General features: G+C 39.0%; 1 protein-coding gene across 3 annotated transcripts in view; it reads left to right on the top strand.

Annotated features, from left to right (window-relative positions):
- The window catches only part of KLHL3 (kelch like family member 3), a 324,549-nt gene that overhangs the window by 203,651 nt on the left and 105,588 nt on the right, over positions 1-15,310 (top strand). For all 3 annotated transcript variants that reach the window (XM_069091901.1, XM_069091900.1, XM_069091899.1), the window contains one exon: positions 11,336-11,445. In XM_069091901.1, the coding sequence (XP_068948002.1) occupies positions 11,336-11,445 (110 nt within the window). The remainder of the gene's footprint in view (positions 1-11,335; positions 11,446-15,310) is intronic.

Raw genomic sequence — 15,310 nt, 5'->3', positions numbered from 1 at the left:
GATCCAAGTATGGAGAGAGGATGTGAAATATGAAATCCAGGTCTCTGTAGGTCAGGGAAGCTACCAAGTATATCAGCTGTCCCTTTTCTGCACCTGTTTCCCTACTACCAACCCAGACATCAAAAATGTAAAAAACTTGATGTTGCTGTATCACAAGAGCAGTAAAATAGCATTTCCTCTTGATATCTGAATATTAGGCTTGTAGGATCACTAGACTCCATCCACTTTGGCTCTTTGGAGAATATTTTTTTATATTTACATTAGAAGCAATTATGTGGCTGGTTCTCGGAATATTCTTCATTGATACTGGATGGGGCAATGAGGACTATCTTTTCTTGGACCTAGTATAACCCTGTTAATTTCTTTCTACTGCATATTAAATCAAATGAAACAATTTGTTTAAAATCCTTCGCAAACCATAAAGTACAATATAAATGCTAGTTATCATTACCATTATTAGTAGTATTCTGTATTGTGTCTTATTCTCCTGCCAGTATATAAGGTCAACGAACGGAAGGGTTAAATCTTAGCTATATTTTGTGTTTTCCCTGTTATCTGGCGAGTTGTTTTGCAAACAGTAGGTGTTTAATTAATAAATATTATATATAATATTTATATATAATAATTAATAAAAACAAAGACAGTCTCTGCCCTCAATCTAATGGAGAGAGACACCAGGGGATCATGGGGCATCTTATTCTGTGGACTTCAGATGGGACAAAACAGCACCTGCAAAGCTCAGCATGTTTTATAATCCATTTTTGGGGGACAATTACTGGTTTTTCAGTTGCTCAATTTGGCTTCCCTTAAATGATCTCTTAATTAACATTATATTCATTCCGTATATTTTTTTTGCTCCTTTCACTGCATCAGTTCATATAAATCGTCACGTTTCTCTGAGTTCCTAATAGTCATCATTTCTATAGCACAAAAATATTCCATTGTATTCCTATGTTGTATTTACATTCCAATTCATTCATTCCCAAATGAGGGGCACCCACTTGGTTTACAAATCTTTTCTGTTTCCTTTAATAATAATGATAAGGTTTGTATACTCCTTTGAAAATATTGTCTTATTTGATCTTCACACAGCCCTGGGAAGTAGGTGCTGTTATTTTTTCCATTTTACAGATGAGGAAATTGAGGCAGACAGGTTAAGTGACTTGCTCAGGATCACATTGTTAGTGAGTGAGTTAAGTGTCTGAGGCTGGATTGAACTTAGATCTATTTGACTCCAAGCTGAGTGCTCTATGCACTGAACTAATCAGATGTGTGTGTGTGTTATCTATATATCTATATATATTTATATATCTATATATATTTATCTATCTATCTATCTATCTATCTATCTATCTATCTATCTATCTATCTATCTATCTATCTATCTATCTATATATCTATTTCACATCTATTTCTGTCTTTTACTCCTTGGGGAAGGTGCCTAGTTGTAGGGTCAAAGGATATGAACAGTTTAGTCACTTTTAATTGCGTAATTCCAAATATATCCAGAATAATTGGACCAATTCCCAATTCTACCAACAGTATATTTATGTGCTTCTCATAGGCCTGCCAGCATTTTTTGTAAGCTTACTAATAAAAAAATATTTTGTTTTTACATTACCTTCATTTCCAAATATATTTTTCCTTCTCCCCTCCCAGAGAAACAATTTTTATTTACAAAAAAAGAGTAAAAGAGAGAGGAAAACACATTTCAGTAAAGCCAGCCAAACACATCGAGTCTGACAGTATATGCAGTGTTCCATAGCCATATTTCCCCAGTTCAAAGAAGGAAGAAAGGTGTATTTTCTTCTCTTTAGCAGTGCCTACAGCCTTAATCAATCCTATTTTTATCATTGTTGGTTTGCATGCTGTGAGCTGAAACCTTAGTTATTTTAATTTGCATTATTCTTAGTAATTAATGATATAGAGCATATTTTCATACTGTCATGTATAGTTTGCATCTCTTCTTGTTTGTTTATATCCTTTGACCATTTATTTTTTGAGAAATGGCTGTTGGTCTTACATATTTGTGTTATTTCCCCATATATATAAATATATAAATAAATATATTAGATATAGTTATTAGTGATATTTAATGAAAAGATTTTTTTCCCTCAGAAATTTCACTTCTTCTATCTTCCATCTTCCTTACTTTTATTTGTACACAAGTTCTTCATTTCATGTGATTGAAATGACTTTTTTTATGATCATCTCATGCTTAAGAATTCTGCTGCAACCATTAAAAAATTTATCTGCACTTAAGCAACCAAAAGGGGAAAAATCCTTAGCATTTGCATATATGCATATAGATAACTACGTGAATCTGTGAATCTCTATTACATTTTGCTTTTTTTTTTTTTAAAAAAGGTATATATGATAAAAATACTGCTACTTTCAAAACTGTCTTGTTTGTGTTCCCTTCCAAACTTCCTTCTGTTCTGTTCTGTGAATTTTCCCCAACTTTGTTGCGAAAATGCGTTTTCTAGGGAAAAAGACTAATTTGTACAACAATATTTATAGCAGCTCTTTTTGTTGTGGCTAAGAATTGGAAATTAAAGTGATGACCATCAATTGAGGAATGGCTAAGTAAGCTGTGGTATCTGTTTGTAATGGAATATTATTGTGCTCTAAGAAATGACAAGCAGGATGATTTCAGAAAAATCTGGAAAGACTTACATGAGCTCATGCTGAGTGAAGTGAACAGAACCAGGAGAACGTTGTACACAGTAATGGCAGTATTATTTGATGAAGAATTGTGAATGACCTAACTATTCTCAGCAATACAATGATCTAAGCCAATACCAAAGGACTAATACTATCTACCTCCTGAGAAAGATCTGATATTGATTTAGTACAGACTGAAGCATGCTATTTTTCACTTTCTTTCATTTTTTCTTTTATTTGAGTTATATGTAAAATGATTAATATGGAAATATTTTACATGATTTCACATGCATAACCTATATCTGATTGCTTATCATTTCAGAGAGGGGGGAAGGAAGGAAGAGGAGGAAGGATAGAATTTGGAACTCACAACTTTAAATAAAAATGTTAAAATTGGAAAAAATAAAAAAAAACATAAAAACAAAAATATAAAATGCCTTTTTCCAATTCTTCTTTAATTTAGATATAATCTTTTAATATCTATGCTCATAAGCATCAAATGCTTACTATCTGAAGCTTATTGTGTAGTGTGGTATAGGTTACTCATCTAAACCTGGTTTCTGTCAGACTATTTTCCAGTTTTCCCAGTTCTGGTCAGCTTAGGAAGTTCTGCCAGTAATTGATGTTTCTGGTTTTATCAAACAGGTAAATATATATTTTGCTTTTTGGAGGGCAATTGGGGTGTGACTTGCCCAGGGTCACACGGCTAGTAACTGTTAAGTGTCTGAGGCCACATTTGAACTCAGGTTCTCCTGACTCCAGGGCCGGTGCTCTATTCACTGTGCCACCTAGCCGCCCCAAGGTAAATATTTTTAAGTGCTTCTGGTTCATGTGTATTTATTTCCACTAATCTGATCTTCTCTTTTGTAAAGCAGTACTGAATATTTTTTGATGATTACCGATTTATATCATAGTTTGAAGTCTGATAATTCTGTTCTCTTCATTTCTTTTTTCATTATTTTCCTTGGGATTCTACACCTTGTGTTCCTCCAAATAATTTTTTTATTTGCCTCATTCTAAAAAGCATCTACTTAATAAACTGATCGATATAGTATAAAATTTGTAGTTTAAGAAATTTTATCACTTTAATCATGTTTGTACAGTCCAGTCATGAGTACTTACTATCTTACTGAGTTTTCCTTTTTATCTGTAAAGAGCATTTTGAAGTTTTATTTGTATAAATCTTACTTGTGCCTTAATAGTTTAATTCCCCAGATATTTTGTGAATTTTCTAATTATTCTGGATGAATTTTCTCTTATGTATTGTCATTTCTTCCTGGCTTTTTTTAAACATTGCATAGAACTGCTAATGGTAATCATCCATTTGTTTTGTATCCAGGGATTTATTTTTAATAGACCAATTTCTAGGAGATGTGTTGGGGTCAGTCCATGTTCTACCCAATGTCTCCTATACATTATGGATAGTACATATAGTGCTATATGTAGTGCTACAAAGTCATCATTCCTGATTTCTGCAAAAAACAAATGATTTTTCACTTTGCTCTGAGTTGTGAGTGAGGAAAGAGGGATAGGAAATGAATGTGCATCTTTGTAGGAAAGATGTGCCTCCTAGACTGATAACACCAAGCTCTGCTCCTGAAGGAATTTATTCTTTTCTTAGTCCATGCCAGCCAACCCTCCTATAAGGCTATGATCTTAGACCCAGCCTCCTGGGTCCTCCTGGGTTTTGGAGAAGAACTAGAAGACTTGAGAGGATCCAATCCATTTTTCTTACTGGTCCTCCAGCAGGCGTGTGGGTGCTTCTTCCCGGGTGAGCCTCTTGAGAGGAAACAGAATTTTCTTATGAGATTTCAGAGGGAGGTTACATATGGGAAGAGGAGAAGTGTAAGCAAAGGAGAGAAAATGAATCTGCCATGGGTGAGAGACAAGAATGTGTAGGAGGCATGAAGAAGCTCCAGCATGTTATATCTTTAGGGATTATCAATGGGTCTTGTTGCTTAATGAGTTTTCTGGAATGTCTGTGATTCCAGCTCTGTTCCTTTCTAAGTCTCTGAACTGATCTGTCTTAGACTGTGAACTATATGAAAATTTTTAAAAAATGTCACTACCACCTTCTCCTCCTCCTCTTTCAAATGTCATTTCCTTAGTCACGAAGCTGGTAAGCACAGAATGCCAAATTCAGCTCTGGGGCCAGGAGTATGTTTTCCTTGTGTGTTCAGCTGACTCACCAAATAGAGAGCAGTGTGGGTTCATCTGAAGAATGGATCTTCTTTGAGAATAAACCTGGCTTGTGGACAAATGCTAGATTCTGTGAGCTGTATAGTGTGGGCAGGTGACCTACTCACAAAAGTTACCTGCAGCCTTTTGCCTTTCCCTTGTTAGTGCTGCCCACTAGACATGCTATTATTTGAAAAACAAAAACGAAAAAACCACACACAACTCTGTGGGCTGCAAGAGGTCATCTAGTAAAGGTTCTAGCCTCTAGGCCTTGAATGGGTTTAAACCATCCTAGGAAGAATCCCTCTATCTTGTGACATGGAATGAAGGATGAAACATTCTGTGCAATCTCAGAAAGCAGAAATAACACCAATTAGGGAAAGTTGGAGGGAGGCAAATTCTAGTTTGATATGAAGAACAACTGTCGTGACTAGAGCCATCTGAAAAAGAAATGGCCTCTCTTAGGAAGTAATGAGCTCCTTGTTACTGCAATCATCTAAGCTCCAGAGAAGTTGTGTCTTAAAGATCCCAATGAATTTGTGGCAATTCAGTTCCATTCAATAAAGCATTTTAGCATAGTCCTTAGCATAGGGCCTTGCACATAGAAAGTGCCTAATAAATGTTTTCATTCATTCATGCCATTATTCATTCATTCCATTATTCCATTAAAATTTTAAAGCACTTTTCTAGGCACCAGAAAGAGAAAAACAGAATGGCCCCTGCTCTGCAGGAGCTTACTTTCTTCCAGGATAGAGTGGGAATTTGAATGTGGTTCTCCTGAGGCCTTTTTCACTATGCTGACAAGAAAGTATTTTAATGTCTAGATTTTTATTTTAATGTCTGAACATCCATTTTCCCTCCTCCTTTCCTTCCTTCTGGTTTCTTACTTCTCTTTATTAGTCTTTCACTTTGGTAATGTCATTAGTGGGGGTAAAGGAAGGTACTCAAGTGTGTACTATCCCTTTGTAGACTTGACACGTCTCCAGGTCACGCCAAGGTGGGGGCCTTCCAGTGTTATTGGGATATATGTGCCTGTGTAGTACATTATCTTGATTAATGTGAGCAAGACCCAAGTAATGATTTTGGAACGGACCCTTTATGAAAAGGCCATGAGGCTGATCAGGCCACGTGGTGGGCTGAGCCGGCACCATCTATGTCTTAGGTACAGCAAAAGCAGTAGCAGCCGGCAACAGCCCCGATCTGGGGCAGAACCTTAGCTCATAAAGGGGGCCTTACCTAAGCAGTGATTGGTCAGTACACACCTTGAAACTTCCCCACCCGACCCAGAAGCCCACCCACTTCTTTACAGGTGAGCTGACTGGGGAAAGGGCGGAGGCCCAGTGGGGAAGGGCAGAGCTGACTTGGCAGTCTGCTCACTTCCTTGGGGGAGGGGAGGTTGTGGGGAAAACCAGGCTCGATACCTGGTATTATTTGCACATGGTGGCATAGTTTGTGGACTGAAAGTGTAAGTAGGAAAGTCTCAACTGTGCCTATAGTAGGAAGGAAATAAGCATTTATTATGCACCTTCTTGTGCCAGGCACTTGTGCTAAGTGATTTACAAATATTATCTTCTTTGATGCTCATGGCAACCATGGGAGTCAGGGCTGTTATTATCCCCATTTTACAGTTGAGGAAACTGAGGAAGACAGGGATGAGGGGCCGTGCAGCTAGTTAGCATGAGGGGCTGGATTTAAATTCAAGGTTTTGACTCCAGGCCCAGTGGTCTATACACTGTCAGTTCACTTAACTGTCCTTATAATGAACTAGACTAGCTAACTGGGGAGAAAGGAATAATTTTTTTGTGAAAAATTTATGAAAAACTTCTATAAGATTTTAACATTATAAAGGGTATTAAGTGGGGATTCCCTGATCTATTTGGGGAATGTGAGATAAGGGATCATTTGATGGATATTTCCCAGTTGGGAATAATGGTATTGTCTTTGTTGTTGCCTTGATCTCAAGGAAATGGAGCAGTTCCTAACTGAGCATCAGGCACTGGGCCTGCCCCCAAGATAATTTGATTGGCTAGGATTCTAGGGGGGTGGGATCCGTTCTTGCTTGAAATCTCCCCTCTATGTGCTCTCTAAAAGAAATGACTGACTTGCCTTTTTCCCGGTCAGAGAACAGAAGGAACATGTGTTCCAGGTTGGGGAAACGTGTGCGTATGGTGGATGGGTGAGGTGGCAGGGTAGAAAAGTCTCTGCATGTGCACAGTCTTCTCACAGGACTGATAATGACTTTTTTTTTTCCCCTTTTAAACAATAAAAATTTATTCAGATGGTGCAGGTCTGACTGATGGGGAGGGGTTTGCTCATGTAATAGCCCCTAAATGTGTATGTGTTCTCCGGGGGAAGGGGTGGCCATATCACAGTGTACATTATAAATCAGAGAGGTTGTGTAGAACCCTGTGAGAGAGCTAAGATTTACCAGAATGTTGGGGTGTTGTCTTAGCAGCAACCCCAAGTTCAGTTTCTTTTGGTGAAAACTACTAGTATATACATTATGTGTAACATTGACTACCTTGATGCTCCCTCCCATCCAATGCCTAAAATCCAAGCAGGTCATACTTCACTCCTCTCCAAGGGATTGGGGGATGTCTGGGTTCTCACCAACACTACCCAACCCGCACACTGAATATATGATCTACCCCAGTGGGGAGAGACTTCTTTACAACTGGCTCTTCCATCCAAGAATTACATGTGGTTTTCTGTTTCTGTTTATGGGTTCCTGAGAGTTCTTTAAGTGCCTAATGCATTTTCTGTAGAATGAAATAAAGATACTTCTATACCTGTTATTGATGTGTTACCTTGAGTACTTGTACAGGAACTGGATACTCTTTTTAGTTACATTTAGAGGTTTTGCCAGGACAAACTTTGACAAGAAACAATAAGCCAAAGATAAAAGCACCCCTATTGGAAAGCTACCAGGATTGAAGCTGGCCCTTGTGAGCTCAATTTTGGTGGGACGATGATCCACAGATTGCAACATTAAAAGAGTGATTGAATTTCTGATTTTTTAAAAAAATTAAAAAACAAAACGTGCTGGGAAGGTTTCACCTTTGGCTTTCATTCAAGAAGTACCTGTAAAACTGGAGTGTCACCTTCTAGAAATGACCATTTTCATTTTTCAACTTTTGCCCCCAAATAGATTGTATAATGTTTTTTTCCTGTTCCTGCTGCACCCTCATTTTTACAATTTTTATATTGAAGGAGTGTATACAACTTGGAGACTTTGCCACATGCCTCCTGTATCCTTAGAATTTTCATCATCATCATTGTATTTGAATAGGACTTTACAGTTTATGGTGTGTTTTCACAGAATCAAAAATTCTCAGAGTTGGAAAGGACTTTATAGGTCATCTAATCCTGCTCATACCTGACTAAGAATCCTCTCCACACCCGACAACCCCCCAGCTTTACCTTGAAGATTTCTAGTGAGGGGAAACATAATACTTATGTTGGGGTCTGGGGGGGCTGTTACTCTGAAATTTAAGCACAAGTGATGCAGGTCCTGCCTCGAATGAATTTGTCCCAAGCCTTCTTTCAGCCAGACAAGGTTTATTAGAGCACTGGTCAGGGTGGGTGAGATTTTAAGAATCCTTGCTATTGGCCAGATTTTAAGAATCTCAGCACTGGCCAGATTCTTAAGGAATCTGAACACTTTAATGGAGGCAAGATGGATTTTTTAGTACAGAAAGCTATAGGAACATAGAAGGGGTCTAGATGGAATTAAGGAGTGGCAGTTTAGGGTGGGGCCAGGTGCAGACAACCTTGAGGGCCAAAATAAAAGGGCAGTTAATTAGCTGGGAAGGGCTGGTTACCCCAGGGGAACACCTGGGACCTGGACCATGTGGGAAAGTCCAGAGCTTTTCCTTTTTTTTTTTTTTAAAGCAATTGGGGTTAAGTAACTTGCTCAAGGTTACAAAGCCAGGTGTTTCTGGGTGGGTGCTAAGTGTCTGAGCCCAGATTCGATCCCACATCATCCCGACTCTGGGGCCGGTGCTCTTACTCACTGTGCAACCTGACCGCCCCTGATTGTTGGTTTTTTGCTTTTTTTTTGCTTTTTGGAGGGCAGTTGGGGTTAAGTGACTTGCCCAAGGTCACACAGCTAGTTTTTGTGTTAAGTGTCTGAGGCTGGATCCGACCCCAGGTCCTCCTGACTCCAGGGCCAGTGCTTTACTCACTGTGCCACCTAGCCGCCCCTAGGGCTTTTCCTTTTTGGGGTCTAGATTCCATCCCCTTTGCTTCTGAGGCTGCACATTTCATATTTGTGTAGCTCTAGGTGTTAAGAAACTTTTTCTTATATAAAAGCTAATTTTATCTCCTTGTAACTTGTAGTTCTGCCTTCTGGAACCAAGCGGAAGTCTAATTCATACTCTCTATGGTAGCTTTTGAAATATTTGAGATTCCTGATCTTTGGTGATTCTGTTCCCTTGTCTTCTTTATCTCTAAATATCCCTTTAATTGATCCTTTTGTATCTTAGCCCCAGGCCCTTCACTAACCTATTGTATTTATTTCTCTGTACATTTCTCTAGTTTATCAATGCCCTCCCTTTTGACTAGGGCAGAGTACATGCTGTAGGATGGCTTCTTTCTAGCCCTAAACATTATGCTGCTCTCTCTTTTTATTTGCCTCTCAGAGCAGCCTAAGATCACACTAGATTTTCTGGCTATGCTATATCACATTGTTTACCCATTAAGCTTTCAGCCCACTGAACTGCTGAGTTGATAACTGCCCTGTGAAGGAGGTAATACAAGGATTATTATCTCCATTTTACAGGTGAGGAAACTGACTTACGGAGAGATGATTCAATTTAAAACTAAAAGCTATGATTTAGAACTAAAAGTGATCCTCATTTTACAGATGATAAGACTGAGACCTTGGGGTGGCTAGGTGAATTGAGTGAATTGAGCATTGGCCCTGGAGTCAGGACTTGAGTTCAAATTTGGACTCAGGCATGTAACACAAAACTAGCCATGTGATCTTGGGCAATTCACTTAACCCCAGTTGCCCTACCTTCCCCCCTCCAAAGAGAAAAAAGAAAAATCTAAAAAAAATTTTAAAAAAAGACCGAGACCCTAAAAGAAGAAACAGCTTTCTCCTAGTCACGCTGGTAGTAAAAAGAAAGTTAGAGCCAGGATTATTCCTCAGGGCCTCCAACTCCAAATTCAGTTCTTGTCCCCCTATACCAAGCTGATGCCTTGTTCATGGCCATCCAGCTGCTGAGTGTTGGAATTAGAGCCCAGTTTTATGATTTTTAATTCAGAATTCATTCCACTATACACAGTGCTTCCTTAAGTGGGAAGCAAAGCCTCTGTTTATCCCAGTTTATTTCTATATTATATATTTATGTACTATATTTAATAAATATATGTATTTATTTGTGCAGGGGCTACCTGTATATTCTCTATGGTGGCAATAGCTCATAATTCCCATTTCTGTTGCTCTTTAAAGCTTAAAAATACTTTTCTCAATACAACCTTGTGATGTAGGTAGTTTGATTATTATTTTTCATCTCCTTTCTATTTTTGAGGAAACTGAGGCACAGCCACGAATTGTAGCTTTTCTGCTGTCATATTGTTAGGAAGTCTGCTGGATCATCTCGGGCTCTTAGGAGAGCTTATATTAAACTTGTCTCCCCTTTCAGAGTAGGTATACTCCTTAAACACAGCGTCTCTCGCTGGTTGTCCTTCCAGGAGAGGTGTAGCCTTCTTGTAGGTGAGGATGCCAGGAGACCAGTGGGGCTTACCCCATTCATTTCCACACTCAAAAGTGAGGTTTCATGAGCAGTTTGTGAGCAGTCATAGTGAATATGTTTCACTTTGTTCCAGCCTTCGCTGTTATTTCTGAATAAAGAGAGACAGCCCCTAGACAGCTCCTGTACCTCCCACGATCATCTGACGGCAAAGGGGTCCTGGCCTATTTTTGCTTCAAAGAGTTTTGGAGATAGATGGCTACAGTTCTGCCAGTGTACACTCTGAATTCAATTCAGTGGGAAGGTGTCAGTGGCACTTTTCTGAAACTATTATTAATCACACGGAACATAGGAAAATGAAAGCTGGGTACTTTCTGTCCTATTTTCTTCTGTGCTATTAAATACCAAGGCTTATAGAAAGTGATGCCCACATTGTTAAATTTAAGAACTCCAGTTCCTTTCAGCTTTAGCCCTCTACCCTTTAGTCTCCTTGATAGCTCAGTCGGTAAATTCCATTGGTTGTTTATTCTACTGATACCTCACATTTACAGAACTCTGAAATTCATAAGACACTTTCCTTCTAACAGTCCTGGGAAGAAGACAGTTTGAGCATCATGACCCCCATTTTAAAGATGAAGAAGCCAAAGACCAAAGAGGGCAAGAGACTTTTTTTAGGAAAAGTCAGAGCCAGCATCTGACCCAAAGTTATTTTTCACTATACATCCATGCTGTTTGGTTGGTGTAAGGGCTGGAGTTTATGATAATTTTATTTTCTTGACCTTTGTTTTTTTGAACAGAGCAGCATTTCCCAGAGGTGATGCTGGGGGAAGAATTTCTGAGCCTTAGTCTGGACCAGGTGTGTAGCTTAATATCCAGTGACAAGCTTACAGTTTCTTCGGAAGAAAAGGTAAAACAGTAACCCCAGGCAGGGCTGGGATGGGGAAAATGAACTTAATGTTTTTTAAATTTAAATTTTTTTGGTGTCTTTTGTTTTAACATTCCCTTCACTTCTCAGTATGCCAGCCCCTCCCCACCTTGACCCTAAGAACTAACCCTTATAGTACAAAGAATAAAAAAGAGGAAATTAAAACTGTTTAGCAAAATTGACTCAGCAATCAAGTTCCACATTATATTTAATGTTTCTCAACTATAGTTTGCCATCTCTGAAGAAAGGAAGAGTTACATTCTGTTCTAATTTGGGGGGTATAATGTTGGTCATTATAATTATATACATATAATATAGCAATATATGTTACTGTTTTATATATATTGTTATATGTATTATTTATGATATAATATATGTATATTGTATATGTACAATATGGAGTATATGTACATACATACACATATATAGCTCATATACATATATATATATATATATATACCTACACACACACATATATAATTCAATTGTTTTCAGTCTTGTCCATCTCTTTGTGACCCCATTTGGGATTTTATTGTCCAAACCAATAGTGGTTTGCCATTTCATTCTCCAGCTCATTGATAGCCTTAGTTCCTTTTAGATTGATAGCCTTAGTGAAGGAACTAAGGTAAACAGAGTTAAGTGACTTGCTCAGGGCCACACAACTAGTAAGTGTATGAGGCCAGACTTGAACTCAGGAAGATGAGTCTTCCTGACTTCAGGCCCAGTGCTCTATCTACCGTGCCACCTAGTTGCCTCATCATATAGTAACACTGTGTGTGTATACACACACACACATAATATACATATACACACAATAATAACAATAATTAGCAATCTATTGTATTTTAATAATGTTTAACAATATGTATAATGTATATAATAAAGATAGAATTCAGTCTTTATTTTGTTGTTCTTTCCCTTTATATTTAAATAATCATTATGTATATTGTTTCCTTGGTTCTACTTGTTTTACTTTGCCTCATTTCATGTAAGTCTTCCCATGCTTCTGTAGTCATTGTATTTGTTGTTTCTTAACAGGACAATAATATTCCATTCCATTCATACAACACAGTTTGTTTAGCTCTTCCCCAGTTACTGGGCATCTGCTTTGTTCCAGGATTAACTTTTATGCTAACTGGGGCTCGTTTTCTTTTCTGATTCTAGTTACTATTCTGTGATCTTGAAAAATAAAGGATGCCATCTCCAAAGTATAGATGATGAGTTTTACAGAGTGATAGTGCTGATCGGGACTTTAGAAAACTCTCTGTTCACCCTCGGTGTTACCACAATCCAGGTTGTGGGTGCAGCATGGCTGCATTGGTTCATGTAGTCTTAATGAGGACAACAATCTCTCCTACTCTGAGGCTTCCAGAACATAGTAGGTAGTCAATAGCTAACAAGCACTTAAGTGCCTGCTATTTGTCAGGTGCTGTATTAAGTGCTGGGAATTCTAAAATGAAAAAGATGCTCTCTGACCTTAAGGGGCTTACAATATAATGGGGGATGGCAACACACAACAGAAAAGTGAGGAAGGGAGAGCTGAGTGGTACAGGGTGCACGGTGAAGCCAAAAGCATCCCACAAGAGTGCCAGCCTGGTGGGAAATGATATGTTTGAGGAGATACCAGTCTTATTCCCCTCTTTAAATGGAGAGGTTTATGGCTCTACCCTCTAATCAAAGGGGCAGACGGTACTGATAAGGTGTGTGAGTTAACAAGGATGATTGGATCTTGTAGGATGTTGAGCTTTTAGTTATAAAATGACTTTGTGATTTAGATAAAAACAGAGAGAGTTTATAGAATGGGCTGGTATGCCTGAATATGTGCTTACACTGTGACTAGTGAAATGATTATATTGAAAGGAGGGACAGCAAGAAAGCCCAGTGAAATCTTGTTATGATGCAGATGTGTGACTCTCAGGAGTCTAGCTCTCTTCTGTGTATGTATTTTCATGTTACTTGTTTTCCTGGGAAAGTTTTGTGCATTAGATTGTACTGTAAACTACCTGATGTCTTGGAAACTAAAAACACCAGATGTCTGGTTGAAGGCAAATTCTATCATGAGGTGAGATACAGTTGTGTCCTTAATAGCACCTTTGATGCCTTTTTCCCCATTCTCTTGACAGAGCCTATGCCAGAGGTCAGGTCTAGATGGTTGAAAAGGCAAAGAGGCAAATTTAAGCTTGATATAAGGAACTACATAATGATTGGAGTTATCCCAAAATGAAATGGTTTGCCACTGAAGGTCTTCAGGCAAATGCTGGATGAACACTTCTTGGATCTGTTGTTGAGGGAATTCTGATTTGATTATAGGTTGGACTAGATGGCCAATGTATGAGAATGTATGATTCTGTGACCCTGAGCATAGAATGCTAAAGGTGCTAAGGAGGATCAGAAGCAGGAGTCAGAGATAGGAGTGAACAGATACACCTCAAGCTCAGGTGAGCTTTTGTCTGGTTCTTCACCAAAGTGCTTAGCCAGACAATAAAACGTCTCTCCTGTCCATAGTACATACAAGATCTTTGGCTGCAATGAAGTGTTTCCAAAAGGGAGCCCCAGAGATGAAGGTCAGGAGAAGTAATAAGTAGAATGGTACGAGTTAAAGACTTGATGAGACTTTTGATCATAGAGGTTACATATCAATCTGTAGCTGAGTCAGCATGTAGTGGGAATCCTCAGATCATAGATCTAAGCAGTCGGGCAAGGCAAGCAAAAAACACTCACTAATATTCCAGGCACTATGCTGAGTGCTGGGGGTACAAGTCCTTAGTAAGGGCAGAAATATTTCCCTCCAGTACAAGGGTGGCTACTACCTTGGTCTTTGGGGAGAATGGGCTCAGACTTAATGAGTTGCTATATATCCTTGGTCGCACCAAGTTCACATCCAGAGGTGCTATTGCTGATGGTTGAGCCCTTTACTCAGTTTACTGCTGGGGTGGGTCCCAAAGGTGGACGTTTGATCCTTGAGCTTGAAAACTTGCCCGGCTATAAAACATGGTTTAAACTTAACTCCCAAACCTCCTGGATCTTGGGTGGCACATTCTTCTGATCTTTTGAAACTCACAGACTAATCTCTTTCCCCTAGAGTGATTACACTGAGTTAAAACTCTAAGGCTTTTTTTTCTAGGGTCATGTGTTGGCCTTGGTGGGAGAGGGCCTGAGACCTCTCCCTTTACTTACAGCATTGTCTCTCATCAGATGCCATATGGCAAGAGGAAGTCAGATGAAGAGAAATCAGACTCAGAGACCCAGAAACCATTTTCAAATGATCTCGGTAAAGCAGAACTAACAGAATGTGTTGACTCCCACACAGAGAGGCAGACTTGCAGCTGTCACAGCCAAGCTGCTACCTTTTCCATGAAATTCATAGAAATACAACATCTGGACATGGAAAGGACCTCAGAGGTCATATTTGGACGAGGATCCCTTCCCTATCAGCCCTGACAATTGGTTATCCAATCTTTCCTGGCAGACCTTTAGTGGAGGGGAGCCCACTGCCTCTCCAAGTTACTTCTGGATAGCTCCAGGTGTTAGGAAGCTTTTTCTTACCTCAAGCTGAAATATGGCTTTTGGCATCTTCCACACATCACACCTGATTTTATCCTCTTCCAACATGGCAGCCCTTCAAGTACTTGAAGATGCTTCTCAATCTTCTCTAAAATTTCTCTGTCTCAAATTTCCTTCAACTCATATTCCTATGAATCCCATGTTATCATTGCCTTCCTGTAGATGTTTTCTAGTTCAGCAGTGCCCTGAAAATGTGTCATCTGGCAGGTGACCTAAGGCTGCTGTTGTACACTGGAGCAGATCAGCCTAGTAGAAAAGAGCAGTGGTTCTAGAGTTAGGGGAG

Source organism: Petaurus breviceps, unplaced genomic scaffold, assembly GCF_028583685.1.
Source record: "Petaurus breviceps papuanus isolate PSGF00001 unplaced genomic scaffold, PetGlider_PUasm1.0 189, whole genome shotgun sequence".
Classification (NCBI taxonomy): Eukaryota; Metazoa; Chordata; class Mammalia; order Diprotodontia; family Petauridae; genus Petaurus; species Petaurus breviceps.
This window is presented reverse-complemented; position numbering and strand designations above follow the sequence as displayed.